This window comes from Magallana gigas, chromosome 8 (assembly GCF_963853765.1).
Source record: "Magallana gigas chromosome 8, xbMagGiga1.1, whole genome shotgun sequence".
Lineage (NCBI taxonomy): Eukaryota > Metazoa > Mollusca > Bivalvia > Ostreida > Ostreidae > Magallana > Magallana gigas.
The window spans coordinates 48,635,535-48,662,257 of record NC_088860.1 but is presented as its reverse complement, the minus strand read 5'-3'; the positions used below and the strand labels follow the sequence as shown (position 1 = coordinate 48,662,257).

Here is a 26,723-nt window from a genome sequence, read left to right as displayed (position 1 = left end):
GACACTTGTGTGGAAGCATTCTCAGGTAGTGTAGATTCCAAGTTGTTAAAAACATGACCCCTTTGGATAGGGTTGGGCCACAATGGGGGGGGGGTAAAAGTTTAACATAGGAATATATAGAGTAAATCTTTTAAAATCTTCTTCTCAGAAACTAATCAGCCAGGAAAGATGTGGAAGCATCCTAAGGTACTGTAGATAAAAGTTGTGAAATATTGACAACCCCGGGAGTAGGGTTGGGCCACAATGGGAGGGGTCAAAGTTTTACATAGGAATATGTAAAGTAAATCTTTATAAATCTTCTTCACAGATACTAATCAGCCAGATGATTCTTTATAATTGTTAAGACTTTGGCCCTAAGACAATTCTTCGGCCTCACAAGAAGGTTCAGAGTTTGATGTAGGTTTATATCCCATAACAATTGTTAAGGATCTTTTTTAAAACTGCAATACTCAACATGTGATATGAGTATAACATCATCCTATTAGAAAAGGGACTAATGATTATAAACATAAGAATATTCGGGGGGGGGATTTTATTCATACAGGATCTACATTGGATATTGTCCATAAAGGTTATTCACAATACATCAATGACAAAAAAGAAATACAATGTTCCTCATTTTATTACTGTGTCGATAATTTCCGAGCAACCCTGGTAATTATCTTAAAAAGGAAAATAACAGTCGTCTGCCTATTTTATATGTAAAGTTACATATTTACTTTTTAAACAACATTTAATTTAATTTTAGTGCTACAGTTTTATAAACAGTGATACATGTTACCTTGGGGTTTTATTTTAAGCGAAAAGCAAAAACGCAATACCTTGATACCATTGTGTGAAAGATTTATAAAGTATCTGTATTATAGATCTCAGAACAAAATTAGAAACACGTCAACTGATTGTCTGTTACGTAAAAATCAACATTTGTCATGATATTATTTTCAATTCATGCTGTTAAACCCTATATGCTTTTGATTATTTTGTTTGTTTGGGTTTTTTCTTATCTGTGCAGGCATGCTATCGTTTGCTATATTTTAAATTGTCAAATTGCAAAATCATCCTTCATCACTAAATCTATTTTCGAGCAAAATCTTTGTGTTGAAACATTGATTTTGGAAACTCACGTTTTATATGTAATGCTTAATCAAAACAATAAAGTATTTCTCATTAATAGTATTTTGCTGCATGTATCAAAGGATTTTGGACCAAATAGAAGCGCTTTTATCTAAACAAGCCAGTTAATTTTAAATTATACAGCGTTACCATCTGTATGAATCTTTCAGCCATTAAAGATGGCTTACAGGTGACTTAAAGAAGTTTGGACATTAAGGACGTATAAGCTCAGCTTAAAGGTGACTTAAAGATCTCCTTTAAGCCACCTTAAAGCCACCTTTAAGGACTTCCTTAAAGATTGTTTTTCGCCCTGTGTACTTTAAAGAGTTTTGAGACGTACACGCCGAAGTTTCCATCGCCCGACATTAAGTTTTCCTCCAAGAATAAAAACCAGCAAACTACTGATTTCAACTTAAAGGCGTCATATCAATTTATGGTAGACCCATGTTTTTGTGTATTTTTTGCGCTTGACAGTCATAAATCGTTGAAAAATTGATGTTTTCCAAAAGAAAAGGAAGAATATGCCACCAGTAAAAGAAGAAGTTTTCAAAATTGGTTGTTCCTAGAAATATTTTTTTTCATAAGAATAATTAAAAATGTGGGTTTTTTTATTTTTTATCATATATTTCAAAACGGATTCTCAAAAGACAGTGTACTATACTCTTATCAATTTTCGAGAATTTTGACAATTTCAAAATTTAAATCACTTTTGTGTACAAAAGTTGGTGCTTAACAAATGATAATGAAATCACAAATATTGCTATTGGGTTATTTTTTATGTTAAATACATTACTCCTTGTGACTTACATTTAAACAAATCATATGATGGAAAGGAAGAATTGTGACATTCGGATCCGGATTGGAAACTACTGCAGCTGTATGAATATATCGTCGAGTCATCTGTTCTTAGATACAAACAATAACCTGAAATGAAATCATACAATGATCATTCAAACAAGAAAAATGCAATGATATTACAATGAGCACGCAGCATTAAGAATGTTTGTCATGGAATTAAAATGTTGACATTCTGCAATTAAGGAGAGTAGTTTTTGTACATCTAAATGGTATTAGTTATGTTTCTATTTAGAACCGGGTTCAAGTTTGCTTGTGTTACCTCTGTTATCTTGTAATGATAATTATACAAGATCTATATAAAGATAATAATTTGTTTTTAACATTTTTTGTTTTAAAACCATGTTTATACAAACTTAGCAATATTAAATTTTCATATCATTTTTTTGTTTACACATAAAAGCTGTCATAAGTTTTGATGTCACTATGCTTCAAAAGGAATCGTGTGGGTTTTCTTTATTAAATTTATTAAATTTATTACGTTACTGACAGCGAATTCAAGACTTGTAATTAGAGATAAACATGTACCTTCAAATTTGGATGGTTCTTTAATACACCAATTACAATCTTTAAAAATACTTATATAATGTTTTGTAGGCAGCCATATCAACAAAGTAGTGTATTTAAGTTTTTGTTCTTTAAAATGATATATTTACATTATCCAGTGTCTTTGTCTGTGATAACACTACGTATCGATTTTGTACTATATAACCCATAATACAAATGACGCCAAATTGAGGCGCCGGCGGGGTTTGCATATCTATATTTAAAGATTAAATCGCACGATGGCCTAAAATTATATAAATATAAGTAATAAGGACTTCTTTGAATATTATGAGGTGATAATAATAATGATCAAATCTATCATAAAGCCCTTCGGGCTTTATTGGATTTTATCACGCCCCGACCAAAATTATCACCTCATAATACTCAAAGAATGATTCATTATTCCTTATTTAAAAAATGAAAAGAAACACAATACCAACTAGAGCAAAGCTCGTTGCAAAGCAACGAGTGGGTCTTCCGTTAATGTCGGAAGTAAAGCTGGAAGTTCCTGTAAGATGCACATCTCTTAAACCAATAACAAGAGTAACTAAAATATAAAGATGAAAAAAATCGAATTATTCCTGGTATGACTTAACAAAATACGAATGATTTTAAGTACGACTTAACAAAAACCTTTCTGATTTCAAGAACGACTTAACAAAAAAAATCCGAATGTGGCCAAGTACGACTTAACAATTATTTTTGGTACGAGTTAATATTACTTTGAACATTACGCTATTTTTTAAACCAAGGACGCGGAATCAAAATTTCCGGAAAAATCAATTTTTAAACCCCGATATCTCTGTTATGCATCGTCCGATTTTAAAACGGCTTTCAGTGTTAGATTCAGCCTTATAAGCTCTACAAAACACATATACATTTTTGATTAAATCAGAAAATTCATTTTTTCGAAAAATTTGTTTTACTTCCAGTTTCGACCGGAAGTGATAGATTTTCATTTCCAGCCTTATTACAGAGGTAAATCGATCAAATCATAACCATTGAAAATTTCAAGCCTCTATCTTAAAGCGTTTTTAAGAAAAGTCCGGGACAAAATGACTTTTTGAAATTTTTAAAAATGACGTCACGTCAAAACAGAGGTGACGTTCTCTTTAAAACTTTTACATTTTTGAGGGACGCCAACTTGCAAAAATCTCTGAAAAATTCATCAAAATCGGTTAAAAACTTTTTGAGTTATGAGGCAAAAAAGGAGTCAGAAGAAAAGAAAAAGAATAATAATAATAACTAGAGCAAAGCTCGTTGCAAAGCAACGAGTGGGTCTTCCGTAAATGTCAGAAGTAAAGCTGGAAGTTTCTGTAAGAAGCAGAGCTCATAAACCAATAACAAGAGTAAGTAAAATAAAAAGATAAAAAAAAATCGAATTATTCCTGGTACGACTTAACAAAATCCGAATGATTTAAAGTACGAATTAACAAAAACCTTTTTGATTTCAAGAACGACTTAGCAAAAAAAATCCGAATGTGTTTAAGTACGACTTAACAATTATTTTAGGTACGAGTTAACTTTACGATAAACATTATGCTATTTTTTAAACCAAGGACGCGGAATCAAAATTTCCGGGAAAATCAATTTTTAAACCCCGATATCTCTGTAATGCATCGTCCGATTTTAAAACGGATTTCAGTGTTAGATTCAGCTTAATAAGCTCTACAAAACACATATTCATTTTTGATTTGAGCAGAAACTTCCTTTTTTCGAAAAATTTGTTTCACTTCCGGTTTCGACCGGAAGTTACAGATTTTCATTTCGAGCCTTTTTACAGAGGTAAATCGACCAAATCATAACCATTGAAAATTTCAAGCCTCTATCTTAAAGCATTTTTTAGAAACGCCGCGGACAAAATGACTTTTTGAAAATTTTAAAAATGACGTTACGTCAAAACGGAAGTGACGTTGTCAAGTAAACTTTAACATCTTTGAGCTATAATAGTTTCACATTATCTCTGAAAGTTTCATTAAAATCGGTTGGAAACTTTTGGAGTTATAAAGCCGAGAAGGAGTCAGAAAAAAAAAGAAAAAGTATAATAATAAAAAGAAACCGAAGAATAACAAGAGGGTCTTCTCGTTGCAAAGCAACGAGTGGGTCTTCCGTTAATGTCGGAAGTAAAGCTGGAAGTTCCTGTAAGATGCACATCTCTGAAACCAATAACAAGAGTAACTAAAATAAAAAGATACAAAAATCGAATTATTCCTGGTATGACTTAACAAAATCCGAATGATTTTAAGTACGACTTAACAAAAACCTTCTTGATTTTAAGAAAAACTTAACAAAAAAAAATCCGAATGTGTCTAAGTAAGACTTAACAATTATTTTTGGTACAAGTTAATTTTACTATTAACATTACGCTATTTTTTAAACCAAGGACGCGGAAACAAAATTTCCGGAAAAATCAATTTTTAAACCCCGATATCTCTGTAATGCATCGTCCGATTTTCAAACGGATTTCAGTTTCGTATTCAGCATGAACAACTCTACAAACCTCGTAAATATTAAAATTAAAACGAAAAATTCGAAAATTCGAAAATTTTAAAACACTTCCGGTTTAGACCGGACGTAACGGAAACTAAATTCAAGCCTTATGTCCAAATAAAAACGATCAATGCTTCAACACAGAAAATTTCAAGTCTCTATCTTCAAGCGTTTTTGAAAAACGCCCTGGACAAAATCACTTTTTTAAAATTTAAAAATTGACGTAACGTAAAAACGGAAGCGACGTTTTAATACAAAATTTAACATCTTGAAGGGACAGTGACGTTTTATAATCCCTGAAAGTTTCATGTAAATCCGTTGAAAACTTTTTGAGATATTAAGCTTTAAAAAAGTCAGAAAAATAAAGAAAAAGAATAATAATAATAACTAGAGCAAAGCTCGTTGCAAAGCAACGAGTAGGTCTTCCGTTAATGTCAGAAGTAAAGCTGGAAGTTCCTGTCAGAAGCAGAGCTCTTAAACCAACAACAAGAGTAACGAAAATAAAAAGATGAAAAAATCGAATTATTCCTGGTACGACTTAACAAAATACGAATGATTTTAAGTACGACTTAACAAAAACATTTCCGATTTCAAGAACGACTTAACAAAAAAATCCGAATGTGTTCAAGTACGACTTAACAATTATTTTTGGTACGAGTTAATTTTACTTTGAACATTACGCTATTTTTTAAACCAAGGAAGCGGAATCAAAATTTCCGGAAAAATCAATTTTTAAACCCCGATATCTCTGTTATCCATCGTCCGATTTTGAAACGGCTTTCAGTGTTAGATTCAGCTAAATAAGCTCTACAAACCACATATTTGTTTTTGATTTGATTAGAAAATTCATTTTTTCGAAAAATTTGTTTCACTTCCGGTTTCGACCGGAAGTGACAAAATAATTTTTTCTGTACATTTGCCATAAGTCAATTCGCAGATTTACAATCACAGAAAATTTCAAGTTTTTATAAACAACCGTTTACGAGAAAAGTGCTGGACAAAATCACTTTTTGAAAATTTTTAAAATGACGTAACTAGAAACCGGAAGTGACTTAATGACTAAAAGTTTGAAGGCTTCAAGGGACAAGAAATTAAAATAATCCCTGAAAATTTCTTGCAAATTGGTTGAATAGTTTTTGAGATATAAAGCAAAAAAGAAGTCAGAAGGAAAAACAAGAAGAATAATAATAATAAACTAGAGCAATCTCGTTGCAAAGCAACGAGTGGGTCTTCCGTTAATGTCGGAAGTAAAGCTGAAAGTTACTGTAAGAAGCAGAGCTCTTAAACCAGTAACAAGAGAAAGTAAAATAAAAAGATGAAAAAATCGAATAATTCCTGGTACGACTTAACAAAATCCGAATGATTTTAAGTACGACTTAACAAAAACCTTCTTGATTTTAAGAACAACTTAACAAAAAAAATCCGAATGTGTCTAAGTAAGACTTAACAATTATTTTTGGTACGAGTTAATTTTACTATTAACATTACGCTATTTTTTTAAACCAAGGACGCGGAAACAAAATTTCCGGAAAAATCAATTTTTAAACCCCGATATCTCTGTAATGCATCGTCCGATTTTCAAACGGATTTCAGTTTCGTATTCAGCATGAACAACTCTACAAACCTCGTAAATATTAAAATTAAAACGAAAAATTCGAAAATTCGAAAATTTTAAAACACTTCCGGTTTAGACCGGAAGTGACGGAAACTAAATTCCAGCCTTATGTCCAAATAAAAACGATCAATGCTTCAACACAGAAAATTCAAAGTCTTTATCTTTAAGCGTTTTTGAAAAACGCCCTGGACAAAATCACTTTTTTAAATTTTAAAAATTGACGTAACGTAAAAACGGAAGTGACGTTGTACTTAAAAATTTAACAACTTTGAGGCACAATAATGCTACATAATCCCTGAAAGTTTCATGTAAATCTGTTGAAAACGTTTTGAGATATTAAGCTTTAAAAATGTCAGAAAAATAAAGAAAAAGAATAATAATAATAACTAGAGCAAAGCTCGTTGCAAAGCAACGAGTGGGTCTTCCGTTAATGTCGGAAGTAAAGCTGGAAGTTCCTGTAAGAAGCAGAGCTCTTAAACCAATAACAAGAGTAACTAAAATAAAAAGATGGAAAAAATCGAATTATTCCTGGTACGACTTAACAAAATCCGAATGATTTTAAGTACGAATTAACAAAAACCTTTCTGATTTCAAGAACGACTTAACAAAAAAAATCCGAATGTGTTCAAGTACGACTTAACAATTATTTTTGGTACGAGTTAATTTTACTTTGAACATTACGCTATTTTTTAAACCAAGGACGCGGAATCAAAATTTCCGGAAAAATCAATTTTTAAACCCCGATATCTCGGTAATGCATCATCTGATTTGAAAACGGCTTTCAGTGTTAGATTCAGCTTAATAAGCTCTACAAAACACATTTTCATTTTTGATTCGATCAAAAAATTCATTTTTTCGAAAAATTTGTTTCACTTCCGGTTTCGACCGGAAGTGACAAAATACATTTTTTTGGTCAAATGCCATAAGTAAATCGGCAGATTTACAATCACAGAAAATTTCAAGTCTTTATAAACAACCGTTTACGAGAAAAGTCATGGACAAAATCACTTTTTGAAAAATTTTAAAATGACGTAACTAGAAAACGGAAGTGATATAATGACTGAAATTTTTAATGCTTCAAGGGACAAGAATTTAACATAATCCCTGAAAATTTCTTGCAAATCGGTTGAATAGTTTTTGAGATATAAAGCAAAAAAGAAGTCAGAAGGAAAAACAAGAAGAATAATAATAATAAAAAAAAACAATAGAATAACAAGAGGGTCTTCCGTTGGAAACGGAAGACCCTAACTAGAGCAAAGCTTGTTGCAAAGCAACGAGTGGGTCTTCCGTTAATGTCGGAAGTAAAGCTGGAAGTTCCTGCAAGAAGCAGAGCTCTTAAACCAATAACAATAGTAACTAAAATAAAAAGATGAAAAAATCGAATTATTCCTGGTACGACTTAACAGATCCGAATGATTTTAAGTACGACTTTACAAAAACCTTTCCGATTTCAAGAACGACTTAATAAAAAAAAATCCAAATGTGTTCAAGTACGACTTAACAATTATTTTTGGTACGAGTTAATGTTACTTTGAACATTGCACTATTTTTTAAACCAAGGACGCGGAATCAAAATTTCCGGAAAAAATCAATTTTTAAACCCCGATAACTCTGTAATGCATCGTCTGATTTTCAAACAGATTTCAGATTCGTGTTCAGCATAACCAACTCTACAAACCGCATAAGCATTTGAAATTAAAACGAAAAATTCGAAAAATCGAAAATTTTAAAACACTTCCGGTTTGGACCGGAAGTGACGGAAACTAAATTTGAGCCTTATGTCCAAATAAAAAAGATCAATGCTTCAACACAGAAAATTCCAAGTTTCTATCTTGAAGCATTTTTGAAAAACGCCCTGGACAAAATCACTTTTTTAAAATTTAAAAATTGACGTAACGTAAAAACGGAAGTGACGTTATAGTTAAAAATGTAACATCTTTGAGGCACAATAATGCTACATAATCCCTGAAAGTTTCATGTAAATCTGTTGAAAACTTTTTGAGATATTAAGCTTTGAAAAAGTCAGAAAAATAAAGAAAAAGAAAAATAATAATAATAAAAAGAAACAATAGAATAACAAGAGGGTCTTCCGTTGGAAACGGAAGACCCTAATAATAATAATAACTAGAGCAAAGCTCGTTGCAAAGCAACGAGTGGGTCTTCCGTTAATGTCGGAAGTAAAGCTGGAAGTTCCTGTAAGAAGCAGAGCTCTAAAACCAATAACAATAGTAACAAAAATAAAAAGATGGAAAAAATCGAATATTCCTGGTACGACTTGACAAAATACGAATGATTTCAAGTACGCCTTAACAAAAACCTTTCCGATTTTAAGAACGACTGAACAAAAAAAAATCCGAATGTGTTCAGGTACGACATAGCAATTATTTTTGTTACGAGTTAATTTTACTTTGAACATTACGCTATTTTTCAAACCAAGGACGCGGAATCAAAATTTCCGGAAAAATCAATTTTTAAACCCCGATATCTCTGTAATGCATCGTCCGATTTTCAAACGGATTTCAGTTTTGTATTCAGCATGACCAACTCTACAAACCTCATGACTATTTGAAATTGAAACGAAAAATTCGAAAATTCGAAAATTTTAAAACACTTCCGGTTTGGACCGGAAGTGACGGAAACTAAATTCCAGCCTTATGTCCGAATAAAAACGATCAATGCTTCAACACAGAAAATTCCAAGTCTCCATCTTAAAGCGTTTTTAAAAAACGCCCTGGACAAAATCACTTTTTTTAAATTTTTAAATTGACGTAACGTAAAAACGGAAGTGACGTTGTAGTTAAAATTTTAACATATTTGAGGGACGATGATGTTACATAATCCCTGAAAGTTTCATGTAAATCCGTTGAAAACTTTTTGAGATATTAAGCTTTAAAAAAGTCAGAAAAATAAAGAAAAAGAATAATAATAATAACTAGAGCAAAGCTCGTTGCAAAGCAACGAGTGGGTCTTCCGTTAATGTCAGAAGTAAAGCTGGAAGTTCCTGTAAGAAGCAGAGCTCTTAAACCAATAAAAAGAGTAATTAAAATAAAAAAGATGGAAATTATCGAATTATTCCTGGTACGACTTAACAAAATCCGAATGATTTTAAGTACGACTTAACAAAAACCTTTTTGATTTTAAGAACGACTTAACAAAAAAATCCGAATGTGTTTAAGTACGACTTAACAATTATTTTTGGTACGAGTTAACTTTACGATAAACATTATGCTATTTTTTAAACCAAGGACGCGGAATCAAAATTTCCGGAAAAATCAATTTTTAAACCCTGATATCTCTGTAATGCATTGTCCGATTTTAAAACGGTTTTCAGTTTTAGATTCAGCTTAATACGCTCTACAAAAAACATATTCATTTTTGATTTGATCAGAAAATTCATTTTTTCGAAAAATTTGTTTCACTTCCGGTTTCGACCGGAAGTGACAGATTTTCATTTCGAGCCTTATTACAGAGGCAAATCGACCAAATCATAACCATTGAAAATTTCAAGCTTCTATCTTAAAACGTTTTTGAGAAACGCCGCGGACAAAATGACTTTTTGAAAATTTTAAAAATGACGTCACGTCTAAACGGAAGTGAAGTTGTCAAAAAAATTCTTACATCTTTGAGGGATAATAGTTTCACATTACGTCTGGAAGTTTCATTAAAATCGGTTGGAAACTTTTTGAGTTATAAAGCCGAGAAGGAGTCAGAAAAAAAAAGAAAAAGTATAATAATAATAAAAAGAAACCGAAGAATAACAAGAGGGTCTTCCGTTGAAAACGGAAGACCCTAACTAGACACGATCTCGTTGCGAGCAACGAGGAGGTCTTCCGTCTGATTTTAGAAATTGAGATTTATGTTCGATCTTGATTTTGCTATTTAACAGCTATACATGATTTAAAACAGGAAAAGAGGATCTTTATTTTAAGTGCCTGATACTATTTTGTTTCAGGTGTTAGAAATTCGTCACCGTTCTTGAGATATTTCAGAAAGAATATTTTAGGGGCCGGACCTTATCTCCTTATTGGGACCGCTGAACAAAAATTGTAAGGTTGCATGTTATTAGGTACATTATTTTGAGCATCTTTTCTTTTATACTGCATTTCAAAATATTTTTTCTTTTTGAGATATAGGTTATCAAATTTTTGGACTTTTGCCCCTAAAAATCCTTAATTACGTAACACATGAGAAAAATCATTATAATGTTAGGCTACATAATTGTTAGATAAACAAATTTGCTTCTATAATCTATTACGAAATACCCCTCGGTAAAGAACTATAGGAAAAAAGCTTTAGAGCCCTCTAGGTCCCTAATATTAGGGGCCAGCCCCTTTTTCATGGTATCAAATGAAAGGTCATTTGATTATTAAGACATTTTGTTCAACAAGTGTTCAGAAATCCGTTACCATTCTTGAGATATCTCAGAAAGAATATTTTAGCGGCCGGTCCCTTATCTCCTTATTGGGGCCGCTGAACCAATTTTTTTAGGCTGCATGTTGTTAAGGACATCATTTTGAGCATCTTTTCTTTTATACTGCATTTCAAAATATTTTTTCTTTTTGAGATATAGGTGAGCAAAGTTTTGGACTTTTGACCCCTAAAAATCCTTAATTACGTAACACATGAGAAAATCGATATACTGCTTGGCTTCATAACTGTAAGATAAACATATTTGCTTCTATAATTTATTACAAAATATCCCTCAGTAAAGAACTATAGTAAAAAGACTTTAGAGCCCTCTAGGTCCCTAATATTAGGGGCCAGCCCCTTTTTCTTGGTATCAAATGAAAGGTCATTTGATTATAAAGACATTTTGTTCAACAAGTGTTCAGAAATTCGTTACCATTCTTGAGATATCTGAGAAAGAATGTTTTAGCGGCCGGTCCCTTATCTCCTTATTGGGGCCGCTGAACCTAATTTGTTAGGTTGCATGGTGTTAAGTACATCATTTTGAGCACCTTTTCTTTTATACTGCATTTCAAAATATTTTTCCGTTTTGAGATATAGGTGGTCAAAGTTTTGGACTTCTGACCCCTAAAAACCCCTGATTACGTAACATATGAGAAAACCGTTACACTGCTTGGCTTCATATTTGTAAGATAAACATATTTGCTTCTATAATTTATTACAAAATATCCCTCGGTAAAGAGTTATGGGTAAAAGACTTTAGAGCCCTTTAGGTCCCTTATTTGAGGGGCCAGCCCCTTTTTCCTGATATCAGCAGAAAGGTATTGTAAATATAAACTTTTTTTACATTACATGTTTTAACAAAATATTTTCCAGAAAAGAGATAAAGAGAGAAAAGCACAAAAAATTACGACGCTTTTTTAATGTCAATTTTCGAGCCATAGCGAGCTTTGGCGCCAGTAGTGCTAAACATACAAAACAACAATCATGCAAAACTTCAATCTTTCGTTTACCAACCGTAGAAATTTGAGCTCAAAATCTCTTATAGTTTAGGAGAACGGCCGCAGACAAAATACCCATATAAAAAATAAAAAAATCTCAATATCTCCAAAACGGATGTGACGTCATCAGTGCAAAAAAATTGCTATCAACTACAGACCACTATCTATCACATCTGAAAATTTGATGGAGATCAGTTGAGCCGTTTCTGAGAAATCGCGTGCACAAAAATGGGAAGAAAAAAAAAGAATAAAAACTAGATTCGATCTCGTTGCGAGCAACGAGTGGGTCTTCCGTCCAATTTTTGAATAGATAAGATTAAACTTATCAATTCAAAGAGAAATCATAGATCTAAGCGAAAAAAAGAGAAAAAAAAATTTGCGGCACTCGAGGCTTGAACCCGGGTCGCCTGGGCCATGTCCACGACTATAACGACTGAGCTACTCGGACTCCGCTTCAGAACTTTGACGCTTAATTTCTCGAGAATGCCTTGATCGATTTTAAAACAAATTACATATTCTGAATCAGTAAAAGGGTCACTATCATCTAATTTGAAAAAATATATCTAAACAAAAAGTTGAAAATTTTCATTTTTTAAATTTGCTTCCGGTGACGACCGGAAGTGACGGCCAACATTCTCTTGACCGAGGTGCACGAGGATATTGCTAGATCTATCATCTCTGAAAATTTCAGTTCTCTATCTTTACTCGTTTTTGAGAAACATCGCCAACAAAATTGACTTTTAAAAATCGTAAAACGACGTTAACTTCCGACCGGAAGTGAATTTTTAAAAATTGTTCCTGCGGTATAAAATTCATATGACTAGGCATCAGCCCTGAAAATTTGAAGGAAATCGAACGAGTCATCTCCGAGAAATCGCCTGCACAAAATTTGTAAGACAAAAAAAGAATAATAATAATAATAATAATAAGAAAAGTGAAAAAGAAACATTACAATAATAGAAGGGTCTTCCGCTGAAGACGGAAGACCCTAATAATAGGGAAAAAGAAACCGAAGAATAACAATAAGGTCTTCCGTTGGAAACGGAAGACCTTAATAATAAAAAGAAACCATAGAATAACAAGAGGGTCTTCCGTTGGAAACGGAAGACCCTAAAAAGAAACAATAGAATAACAAGAGGGTCTTCCGTTGGAAACGGAAGACCCTAATAATAATAATAAAAAGAAACAACAGAATAACAAGAGGGTCTTCCGTTGGAAACGGAAGACCCTAATAAAAAGAAACTAGAGCAAAGCTCGTTGCAAAGCAACGAGTGGGTCTTCCGTTAATGTCGGAAGTAAAACTGGAAGTTCGTGTACGAAGCATAGCTCTTAAAACAATGTAAGAGTAACTAAAATAAAAAGTTGAAAAAAAATCGAATTATTCCTGGTACGACTTAATAAAATCCGAATGATTTTAAGTACGACTTAACAAACACCTTTCTGATTTGAAGAACGACTTAATAAAAATAGATCCGAATGTGTTCAGGTACGACTTAACAATTATTTTTGGTACGAGTTAATTTTACTTTGAACATTACGCTATTTTTTAAACCAAGGACGCGGAATCAAAATTTCCGGAAAAATCAATTTTTAAACCCCAATATCTCTTAAATGCGTCGTTTGATTTTCAAACGGATTTCAGTCTCGTATTCAGCATAACCAACTCTACAAACCTAGGAAATATTTTAAATTGAAACGAAAAATTCGAAAATACGAAAATTTTAAAGCACTTCCGGTTTGGACCGGAAGTGACGGAAACTAAATTCCAGCTTTATGTCCAAATAAAAACGATTAATGCTTCAACACAGAAAATTTCAAGTCTCTATCTTCAAGCGTTTTTGAAAAACGCCCTGGACAAAATCGCTTTTTTAAAACTTTAAAATTGACGTAACGTAAAAACGGAAGTGACGTTGTAATTAAAAAATTAACATCTTTGAGGGACATTGATGCTCCATAATCCCTGAAAGTTTCATGTAAATCCGTTGAAAACTTTTTGAGATATTAAGCTTAAAAAAAGTCAGAAAAATAAAGAAAAAGAATAATAATAATAATAATAATAACTAGAGCAAAGCTCGTTGCAAAGCAACGAGTGGGTTTTCCGCTAATGTCGAAAGCAATGCTAGAAGTACGTCTAAGAAGCAGAGTTCTTAATCTAGTAACAAAGAAACCTAAGTACAAAAAGATAAAAAAAACCGAATGACTTATCATAATCCGAATGGTTTTAAGTACGACTTAACCAAAAACCCTTAACCATTTCAAGAACGACTTAACAAAAAAAACAATGTGTTTAAGTACGACTTAACAAATTTGATTTCATTTTAGGTACAAGTTAACTTTACCTTGAACTAACATCTTTTTTCTTAACCCAGAATGCAAAATTAAAATTTACGTAAAAAATCAATTTTGTTTAAAACATAATTCTGAGCAACTTTTCCTCTTCACTGCTTTTCAAAGGGTTGATCTTTCGTACTGTGTGCTCGTTGCGTCATTACTTGTCAGAAACTTATCGATGGAAAGTTTACTTTACTGTACCTCTGTGAATATTTTCTATGTAAAATTACTATGAACCAGACAACATTGAAATGGTGAACATTTCAAAGGGCCCCGCTTATGTTATTTCAGAAAATTCTGCTTTGACCTTGACCTTTAACTTGAAATTTTTCCAGCTGGCATAGAACTTTTAATTCAATTTCATTCCCCCTAACATACATGCATTTTTGTTCAATCTGACCAAGATTAAGCATATTTGGAAAATAATCTACTGTCTAAAACTAATTTTAAAAAGATCTGCTATGACCTTCACATTGACAGACTTGGTTCAAGATCACTGCACGCCATTAACCAATAAACTCTGTAAAGGTAAAATATTAGCCAAATAGGGGCTAAAAGGAGAGTATATCTATGCTCTTAAAATATGGATTTTTGTGTGTTCTGATATGACCTTGACTCTTCATCTACAAATATCATTCGAGGTCATTGCATATATTTTGATCAAAGGCATCATGTGGGTGAAGTATGAGGCTGAATGGAGCAAAGGGAGAGAAGATATACTCCGGACAAGGATTTTTAAAAATATAATTCTGCTATGACCTTCACAGTTTCTTTTCACTGAAAATAGGTTCAAGGTCACTACACACCCTTTCACCCTTTACTCAAAAGCTCTGCTTATGTGAAGTCTGAGCCAAATAGGGGTTAGTAGAAATTATATATGCTCTCAAAAAAGGATTTTTGCATGATCCGATATGAACTTTTCCTCTTCACTGCTTTTCAAAGGGTTGACCTTTCGTACTGTGTGCTCGTTGCGTCATTACTTGTCAGAAACTTATCGATGTAAAGTTAACTTTACTGTACCTCTGTGAATATTTTCTATGTAAAATTACTATGAACCAGACAACACTGAAATGGTGAACATTTCAAAGGGCCCCGCTTATGTTATTTCAGAGAATTCTGCTTTGACCTTGACCTTTAACTTGAAATTTTTCCAGCTGGCATAGAACTTTTAATTCAATTTCATTCCCCCTAACATACATGCATTTTTGTTCAATCTGACCAAGATTAAGCATATTTGGAAAATAATCTACTGTCTAAAACTAATTTTAAAAAGATCTGCTATGACCTTCACATTGACAGACTTGGTTCAAGGTCACTGCACGCCATTAACCAATAAACTCTGTAAAGGTAAAATATTAGCCAAATAGGGGCTAAAAGGAGAGTATATCTATGCTCTTAAAGGCCGAACATTTTTACCGGGTGGTAAATCTCAGGTGAGGGCGGGACTTAATTTCTAGAGGTGTGAAAGCCTCCGGGGCTTGCAGTCTACCTGCGGTCGTGAATGCTGCTAATCACTATACACAGGAAGCAAATTAATACACAGGAAATAAATATTTAGTCAGAATTGGTCTTAGTTTGAATATGTTATTGTTCTAATGACCATACGAAGCGATTTTATACAGAAATGGTTTGCGTCGTCCGAATTTTCTCTAAGCACACCTGTGTAAAGTACAATTGAAAAAAAATCAGTAAATTAATTCTGCTTTAAAAATATAAGTCGGTACATTTTGTTTAGCCCTTGACATTGTTTAGGAAGGTAATTTTAATAAATATAATTGTATAAGAAAACCATACGATCAGTTGGAATATGGAATGTAAAGGTAGCCATTACACGGTGAGAATTAATGGAGTTCGTTTTCCATGGAGTAACGTTTTCGTGCAACAAGTTCCAGAATTTGTTTGATCACATGCATTCAACATGATTGAAATATAAATTACGTATTTTCAATTACTGAATAATTATTTTTCAAAAACAATGTTAATACTGGTAATGTTAAAAATTCAATTTTTAATCCCCCTTTTAATACATGACGGGAGATATCAAAGATAACGTTGTTAATTGCTAGTAAACAGAAATCCGCGGACCTGGCAAGATTACGCTCGGAAGATCACGTCAATCAAACTGGGTGCTATTCTTTCAAAGTTGATTGACAAGTGGCATCTTTTTGAAGTTTGTACAGGTAAAAAAGGGGGCGTTTGAAAATGTTCGGCCTTTAAAATATGGATTTTTGTGTGTTCTGATATGACCTTGACTCTTCATCTACAAATATCATTCGAGGTCATTGCATATATTTTGATCAAAGGCATCATGTGGGTGAAGTATGAGGCTGAATGGAGCAAAGGGAGAGAAGATATACTCCGGACAAGGATTTTTAAAAATATAATTCTGCTATGACCTTCACAGTTTCTTTTCACTGAAAATAGGTTCAAGGTCACTACACACCCTTTCACCCTTTACTCAAAAGCTCTGCTTATGTGAAGTCTGAGCCAAATAGGGGTTAGTAGAAATTATATATGCTCTCAAAAAAGGATTTTTGCATGATCCGATATGATCTTCACCGTTACCTAGAAATTTCATGCAAGGTCATTGCACATCGTTTAACCATAGAGACACTCTGCGAGTATAAGCCAGATTGGACCAAAGGGAAAAAAGATATGCCCCAGAAAAGGATTTTATATATATAATTCTGCTATGACCTTAACCTTATACCTAAAAACATGGTTCAAGGTCACTGCGCATCCTTCAACCAAAGGAACCCTGTGGATGAGGTATGATCCAGATTGGGCCAAGGGGAGAGAAGCTATGCTCCAGTCAAGCAATCTCGGATGGACAGACGGACAAATTGATCACTAGAAGGCGCCCGCATAAACATGCCTTTTTATCTAATTTAAAATAGTATCCATGCTATCTGGCGTTGGTGAATAGTCATCAAAACCATTCATCAGCAGAATTTGATTTCCCTCCTTTTTAAGGTGGTTTGGGACATCTGTCGATATTAAATGTGGATTAAAGTACCAGGTACTATATAATTGAAAAATTTTCACCGGTTTAGAATTTTCAAATTTTACAATATTTAACCAAAAAATAGCTTTTAAAAATATTTGAAAAGGTAAAAATTGTAAAAACCCCAGTGGGATTCGAACTCATGACTTACAGGTTCCTAGTAAACCCTCTTACCCACTGCGTTCAGGAGTTAGGTGACCATTTTTGAAAAGAAACTACATGTACTTATATAATTACACTTTATTTTATTGTTTATTTCGATAAACAATACGTCACAACATGGAAGTGTCCCATATCACCTTAAACTCGGAACACCTCTGACCTAATAAGATCGCCTCATTAAATACAAAGTTTGATTTAACTCTAATTTGTTTATCATCATGAAATTCTGCATCGCTGACAAATAAAGTTTTCTTCTGTATAATGAAATACCAATTAACTGACTATTCGGACAATAGCAAGTTTATTGTCCCACTCCACAGCAACTATTTCCCTTAACTTTGCCTCATTAAATAGTTGCTGTCTTGGGGGACAATAAACTTGCTTTTGTCCTCATACCCAGTAAATACTAAATAGGCATATAATATCCCATCCACCTACATTTCATGTTATATAACCTCCCGTTTGTAACCTTCAATTTCACTGTAAAGTCAACACATCTGTCATAGCCGCAAGTTTCACAATTTATTTCTGCTTCTCATGTACTTAAAATTAGGGGCCTTAATATTGCTTACCAATTCCAACAAGAGACATCCCTCTAACTATTGATAATCATTAAAATTCATTTCATGAATCTACGCAACAATGATAAACCTTCAAGTACAGTCACTCTCAATTTTACAAAAATATTGACGGTACTTTATCCGAAACTGTTCCTTGTACCTTTAACTTAGTACACTAACATTTTTATGAAAAGACGGTTTGTCTTAGAATAAGAAAGCTAATGCAATTCTGAGAAAACGAATACCACATATTGCCAATTCCATTGAGGTTTAATAAAAATATGGCAATTTAAGTGAACCCACCATTTCCAATTTCCTTTAGTAAACACAGATTTACAGGGTTCTCCATATTAAAACATCTTTATCTGACCTTTTAGAGGTCAACTGTTGTTCAACCACCTTTAAAAAGAAACCTTATTCAATACAACATATGCCTACATGATATAATCATGATAAAAGCTTCACATCACTTAGAAAAACCCTTACATGTATACCCCCCCCCCCCCAATCTTTTGATTTTCATAAAAAGTCATGGTTTGAAATGTTTTACCTAATTTTATGAAACATGTGGCAATTTCCTTGAGAAATTTCTCACACATATTTGAAAACAATCATCAATGATTCTAAAATTTGATCTTTATTTGTTTATTGTATGATTTGTACCATTTTAATTAACAAATAGACAGCTGTCCTGCTTGTAATTTCTTGTTTTCATGAAAAAAGTAAGCTAACCATCATATTTAGTGAATGTCTAATCTATTCTGATTTCTAGTCTCCTTCTAACCATGCTAAAACAGTAAGTTACAACCTACAAGTTAGACATCTGCCATAAATTAGAATTAAATTCAAACACACTCAGGTAGCTGAAGACAGAGTTGATTTCAATGAAAAATGTTCAAATTTGACATGTTTTTCTACTTTTTTTCTGCATATATACCTTAGAAAGGTAGAAATAGGTTGTTTCTTGTTCATTTCAAAAGTAATTATCATAGCAGATGTTATTTCAAAGTCAAATGTACATTTACATATCCTACATGTAATCTTAATGCAGACAATTAAATAGAGGGGGGGGGGGATTTTTCAATTATGTAAACACATCTAAATATCTTTATGAAATAAAAAATAAAGGAAACATAATTGCATACTTTTATTGAAAAACAAATTTTCACAGCAATTATGAATTTCTTTAAACAGCCTTAATTTTGTTTTCATAATTTCTTATCAAACACAAACCACAACATGGCATGATGCTTTCTTCAAGTTCCATTATTGTTCATGCATTATTGGATTTAATTTGAATTACCGGTAAAAAGTCTGTAAAACACAAGGAATATGCATGTGGATAGAGGTGACAGGTTAATCTCAGGAGGTGACCCACAAGAATCAACAGGTACCGGTAAAAGCCATGTGGTAACAAGAGTCTGTTTTGAGCTGAAATAAAAAAAAAAATAATTAGCTGTGTTTACATACATGTACTAGTAATAGCTGTGTTTACATTAACATATGCATAGCATTTCTGTAAAAAATATACTACACTGACCATGCAGTGTAATAAGTATGACATATCCCAATACATGATATAACATTTAGGCAGTACAAGATCAAAAATTTGCATATCAAGTCATAATATAATATTAAAAAATTTTCATAGGTATAAACACTTATCAAATTGAGAGAGAGAGAGAGAGAGTTTGAGAGAGAGAGAGTTTATTACGGTACCGTACTTGTAGTGCAACAGTCAATATTTCAATTCGTAAATTACAAACGAATATTACCCACCGAACAGCGTCAAAGTACATGTACTGTATTAGCTTCTGGTATACCATTTTTTATCAATTCTACTGTGTTTTTTTTTTTTTGGCAAATAAATTTAGCGAGGTTTTTTGTTTATTTTCTTATAAATTACATGTTTTAAAAACAATACTATGTGTAATAAGCATAAAACATGTATGAGTAAACTTAATGAAGAATTTTTAATAGATTATTTTTCACAGAATGTGTTACATTACATGTATGTCAATCTTTATAAAACTAGCGTATATTTCGTGCGCCATAAATTGCAAGTTTTTTGTAAATATCATTTACTTGCATGATAGGTATATATGGTCTAACCAAAATTTTCTTCATAAAGCTACAGCTGTATGTACCACATATATGTTTTGTCACAAGTATACATTTAAAAAAAAAATACCCAAATTCCAACAGTTGAAATAAACTCAACTCATTCTCTGATAAGTTCATTGTGTTTTGTGCGTGCATATCTTATTTGTCTGCTGCAACAGCAGCCAATCAGCGGTAAGCTGAATCCACAAAAAGAAAGTTTGTGTTTTAGGAGCGGGTAAATTGTTTATGCGACACTGTCAAGAAAACCACACCAAATAATAACAAGAAACATAAATATTCACTTAAATGTATTGTGTTGTAAAGTAAAGGTTTTTAACACTTATTGCATCTTGCAAAACATGTGATGACCCTTAATCATCTGTCATATATCTGATATACATGTATATGTAAAAGATGGGAGAAATAACGATGGAACAAACTGGGATTCGAACCTGGCCCTCTGAATCTCTAGTCAAGTGCTCTACCAACTGAGCTACATGTATCTGGCACCGGTATTCAAACCAGTCTGACCGTCACATTCCTCCCCCCTTAAATGATCTTCACCCTCGAAGATCACCCCTGGCAGGATCGAGTTAACCTGTTAGTTCCAGGGGTTGGTCACAACACCAATATTGTAACAGGATGGGAGAAATAATGAGGGACCAAACCGGGATTTGAACCTGGGCCCCCTGAATCTCTAGTCAGGTGCTCTACCAACTGAGCTATCTGGCACTGGTATTAAAACCGGTCTGATCGTCACATATATAAAGAATTATTTTAAACAATGATGTTCAATAAAAAATAACACTCGTTACCTTCAGTTTTTGTCTGTAATTAATCAATATTGGCATGCGATCAGTTCTTGCCGAGTACCATTTCTCACCAGTGCATTGTTACTTCATTTTATCAACACATAAAATTACATACGAAAATATGATGTAACAGTGCACCAGCGAGAAATGGTCCTCGGCAAGAACTGCTCGCACGCCAGTACTGCCAGTAGTCAGATTAAAAAAAGAGAATAAAAAATTACATTTAAAACATTAACAAAGACAATTTAAGTACACATCATAACTGCTAAACAAGAAAAATTATGTGAACTGGTAGAATGGTACGCATAGTTCTAACTTGTAACCTACATGTAGAAGTACATGTACCGGGTACCCGTTGGTCTGCTAAACCTCTCTAATGATACAATGATCGGCATCATAAAGATATTAAAGTCATGTTTTAACTCTGAAGTCTGAAGTATACAATTTCATTTACTTGAAGTTATGTCTACAGGGTATTCATGACTACATTTGGAGTCTTCTGCACAAGAATATATGATATGTTTCTAATTAGACCCTGCCTGCTTTGAATTTTGAGTTGAAAATTCACAATCTGTTATTTTTTTGAATAGATAAATTCAGTTACCCTTTCCAGTCCCCCATGAACCTCGAGCGAGTCTAAACATCCATGAAACATGTAAAAATTACACGTTAGTAAACAAACACCCACATCATAACAAAAACATCTAACAGTGTGCACGTACTTACATGTACATCTATACTATATACTAAATTTTAACCAGTTAACAAGATTCTTTAAAAGGAGTAAAAGCCTCACCTTCTTCAGTAACATCCACATAAATCACACACTTTAATGTCCATCTTTTCTCCTTTATTACTCGTAGCTTATCAACGGCTGATCGTCGACAGAAGTGTGGCTGTCAGAATTTCCTCGTAAACGATTCACACGAGAAAAATATCCTCCTTAAACAAATATGTAGTATTGTTCCCTGTGCATGTTCATATGTTTCACAGTAAATTGAAAATGCATGTATACACCGAAAGAATACACAACTTCTCTTCTGCATTACGGCTCTCTCTTTTCTACAATGCCGTTCGTTACTGTTTACATTCGGCGCGCGCGCGGGGGTTACATACAGGGGCGCCCCGACAAATAGTTGCACATAGAACGTTTAAATAATGTGTGTTCATTGAATTCATAAAAGATATAGGCTAGATGAAAAAAATGAAATTGAATCACAACAATTTATCTAAGACGCAACACAACGTAATGCAGTAAATGCCTGGGCCTTAAAGTGGCATTTGTTCGCTTGTGTGTCTATGTAGACATATTAACTCGTTCATGTACGATTCTCACATATTTGTTTTATGAAATTTGAAAAAAATATAGCACAGAACTTGTTTAATTTGATACCAAATGACATTATTTAATATATTAACAATAACTGAATTCATTTTTTTTCATTAAATGATAATGATTTTTGCTATCAGAAAAATACGTGTATGAGCTGCTGACCCCTAGTTATAGGGGCCAGCCCTTTTTTCTTAATTTTAAATGAAAGCTCTCGTTATTTTTAACAACTTTTGCTCTATATGTATTAACAAAATATTTTTAGTTTAAAGGTTATTATACAAAAAACAACAAAATTTCAGACCCCCCAAAACCATTTACTTTACCGGCAAATAGCTTAAAAACTAAAAAACATTTTGCCAAACTTTTCATGCCAGCAAAACTATAAAATGTTACCAACAATTCTGCTAAATTTCATGCAACTATCTTTTGTAGTTCCCAAGATTAACTCTGGACAAAAGACCCCCCAATTTTCAATTAAAGGGCAATAACTCATAACCGGAAGTGAATTTTAAAAATTTGAAAAAAACGTCTCGAGATATTAACATTGTCTACATACCCTAAAAGTTTCATCACAATCAGACAACAAATGTACGAGATATGGCCTACACAAAATTTGCGGATAAAAAAAAAAATAATAATAAGAAACAGTAGAATAACAGAAGGGTTTTCCGTTGAAAAACGGAAAACCCTAAAAAGAAACAATAGAATATAAGAGGGTCTTCCGTTGGAAACGGAAGATCCTAACAATAGAATAACAAGAGGGTCTTCCGTTGGAAACGGAAGACCCTAATAATAATAAAAAGAAACAATAGAATAACAAGAGGGTCTTCCGTTGGAAACGGAAGACCCTAATAAAAAGAAACCGAAGAATAACAAGAGGGTCTTCCGTTGGAAACGGAAGACCCTAATTATGTATGTGTGTATATAGTTTACTTTTATTACTTCTTAGAATATCCTGTTTAGAGTAGCTCTCTCTCTCTTTCTCTCTCTCTCTCTCTCTCTCTCTCTCTCTCTCTCTCTCTCTCTCTCTCTCTCTCTCTCTCTCTCTCTCTCCTGCGTGAACAAAGTGTTGGGTTGAACTAGACGTGCATACTAGCTCCACAGTAACGAACAACTACTCATAACATGACAAGCCACCAATTACAATCTAGCAGCTTTATCGTTTAGTGGCAAATAATGTGTACCTTCCTGTATCCATTTGAAACGAGTTCTATAACAGAACTCCAGCAGCTGGGTGAACTTTTCGTTTGGGAAACACAAGTATCCATAATCATTGGTACAGTTGATGGCAGACGACCTCTCGTTCCACTCTGTCTGATTTCTAGGACAGAATTCTGTTGAGTATACTGGAAACTTGTAGCCATCTAGCTCTTTCTGGAATAAATATATGTCCATTGTATTCACTATTTATATACTAAATGATACCTAATATTTTACATTATAATAAATACGTAGCATTAACTTCATATATTAACAGATTAACCTTTATATTACTTGAGTACCTGACATTCTATGTGCTAAAGGTGTAATTATTCAAAAAAAAATTGTTTTCCTTTCTTGAAGTAATAAAATTAATCAAAAGAGACCTTTAGATTTGATACACGTAAATGATTACTGAGTATGCTTTTCGTTCCACCTCTTTGGGAAAAAAAATGCTGCATTATGTTTTATAACTTAATTAAAAATGGATGATACCTATAACATATTTTAGCGGGCCCTTTTTTCAAGGTATAATACTGGTAATTGACCAATCAGAATAATCCAGTCTATACTTAGAACCTCTTTGTCTATGGAGGCACATCGACGTTATCTTTTCATTTTTTTTAAAATGTCAATTCAAAACAACCTGTGTTGAGTGTGACAGACATCTCTTTACCTGACCAAGGTTTATTTTTTCTGCTCTTGACTTATTTAAAGTACAGTTTTATACAGTTACATTTCGTTAATTAAAATGAAAAATAGAGATACGTATTTATTTAATATTCGGACAATAGCAAAGTAATGTCCCTCGAGACAACAGCTATTTCCCTGGGATTTGCCTTGAGAGTAATTGTAAAATTAAATTCCAAATAGTCAGAAACAAAACAGGTGTACAAGTATGTGCACATTATATAAATAGTGCCTTTTTGGGAGGGTAACAGTTGAAATTGACACCCCGAGAAAACCATTGTTAACCGACGCCAATTTCAACTGTTATCCCCCCAAACAGGCACTATTTATTTTATCGTACTGAATGTCTTAATCTTAGAGAAATTTTAACTGCTTTTATATAGAAATGAAATGAATTGTACGGCGAACCATACGCGCATTATTTACGCGGATATAACAATTCGTTGTGTTACTTGTTGCCAAGTGTGTTGCTAACTCTGAGGGTAATAGAACGGATTATCAACTGCGTCTAAACCAATCAGATTTCAGTATTTAACATGAAAGTATAATAAACATAAATATATACCTTTTTCAATAATGCTGCGTGTTTTAATTTTTGTGATCGGCTTCGGCCGATCACTGTTGTGTCCATATGAGGCATCCGGCAAATGCTTCCACGTTCCGTTTGCAGTCAGAAGTAGTTCTTATAAAAACTTGAAGTTTGGTTTTGTATTTATATAACATTTTACTCGGTTTTATTTCAATTCATTTACCTTAAGAGATGCAAACATGCATAAAATACAGTTCGACCTGTTAATTCAAGACTGCACATTTTGTCTCACGCGTATGAATTTCGATCGAAAGATTCGTTCAGTAATGCAGTTGACCTCGATGAACTGACCTCAATCATAAGAAGATGCTCCATGAACTGACCTCGATCTATTGATGTTGCATAAAAGTAGCCAGGAAGACGGCTTGATTATAAACAAGGTTACGTTATAATGCGACCTCAATAGCAAGTTATAATGGCATTCAATGTTTTTCAGTCGCATTTAATTATTTTAATACAACTCTTTCTTTGTATATGTGTTAATGCTCTTTGGAGAGCCCTACTCAGTATTCTGAAGAAGCAGAAGAAGAAGAAGAAGAAGAAGAAGATACATTAACATTTAATAATCACGTTTAAAAAATAAAACTAGACAAGGAGTTTACGCACGGCTTTCCCCAAATTTATTTCAAAATTAAATTTGTTGACGGTTTATAATGATGAAATTATGGTGTACAGATTCAAAATATTCTATATTTTGTAAAAATACAGTACTTTTTAAATTATTTTACATCAAACTGATCATGTTGTTTGCTTCTAGCTATCAATATATCATTATTGCCGATCATTCCTTTAAAAGGAATACTTGTATCACCTGCAACGACGCAATATTATGGACGTTAAATAGGGGACAAGCGAACGTGATATGATTCATTATCATATGAAAGTATCAAGTCAAACTTACAAAAGCACCTTTATCATTAGTCTTTGTTGAGTTTTCTGAACACTTTACGTAAAGAAAATGTTTATACTTACACACTCATATAGAAGGAGACAAAAGGACAGGAATGCTCCTAGTAAAACAGACAACAATCGTATGTGTCCATAAAGCGCCATGGTGTGCGTTTTACCACATACACATTTACTCCAAAAACATAACCTTAGTGCGACTTTTCTGGAACCAGTAAGGCCATCTAAATCAACAAACGGCACTGAATTAATTACTGAATGATTATTTCTTTGCACTGATCAATGTTCTACTAATTGTCCACGAATCACCAAAAGGTTTGTAACATTCCGTTTTATTAAGAAAAACCACTTTCGGTTTCGAACCTCTTTACCCCGGTCCTTATTTGCGCCTTTCAAACAAAAAAAAAGTAAATTTCCTATGTATATGATATATTTCAAACTTTTATTCAATCTGTACAGTAACATAAATCGATTTTTTTTTATTTGCTGCAACAATGAAACTGTAATTAGAAAGGAGCTAGTGGGGAACTACTTCTTGTTCTCATATGGGCAGGGTAGAATAAAATATGTGACCCAGTTTGCACGGTGTAATGTCATTTAGTATGTGTATGTTCACGATTTAGCTTAAGCACAAATTTTCTTATTTAAATATTTTTGATAATAACAATGATATATCTTTTCGTCTATTGCTTAACCAAAATTCAAATGTTGGGATAAAAGCAAGATAATAAAGTTGGGATAGAAACAGGTGTATAAAACTTCCAGTTAAAGTTAAATTAATTATGACCTAAACAATACTGTTATCATTGAAAAGTAAAACAATTTAATTTGTCGTTAGAGGGAAGTTGTGTTTATACGATTGAAATCTTATGAATTTTGCGATAACATATATACTTAGTAAACAATATCGAGTTGATAGCAACGCCATTTGCATATAAGCGTGTAACCTGAAGCTAGCTGGTATTCATACGCTCTGTGTAGACCGGTTAAAGAGCCTTAAAATGTA

The 26,723-nt window shown here is 33.0% G+C and overlaps 1 protein-coding gene across 1 annotated transcript in view; it reads right to left on the bottom strand.

The window, feature by feature from the left end:
* LOC105340291 (uncharacterized) overlaps nucleotides 1–26,102 on the bottom strand; it is a 754,579-nt gene extending 728,477 nt beyond the window's left edge. Inside the window, exons 1-3 of the mRNA XM_066069388.1 lie at nucleotides 25,784–26,102; nucleotides 23,517–23,706; nucleotides 1,921–2,037 (exon numbers count right to left, since the gene is read on the bottom strand). Of these exons, the coding sequence (XP_065925460.1) occupies nucleotides 1,921–2,037; nucleotides 23,517–23,706; nucleotides 25,784–25,864 (388 nt within the window). The 5' untranslated portion in view covers nucleotides 25,865–26,102. The remainder of the gene's footprint in view (nucleotides 1–1,920; nucleotides 2,038–23,516; nucleotides 23,707–25,783) is intronic.
* Nucleotides 26,103–26,723: the final 621 nt, after the last annotated feature.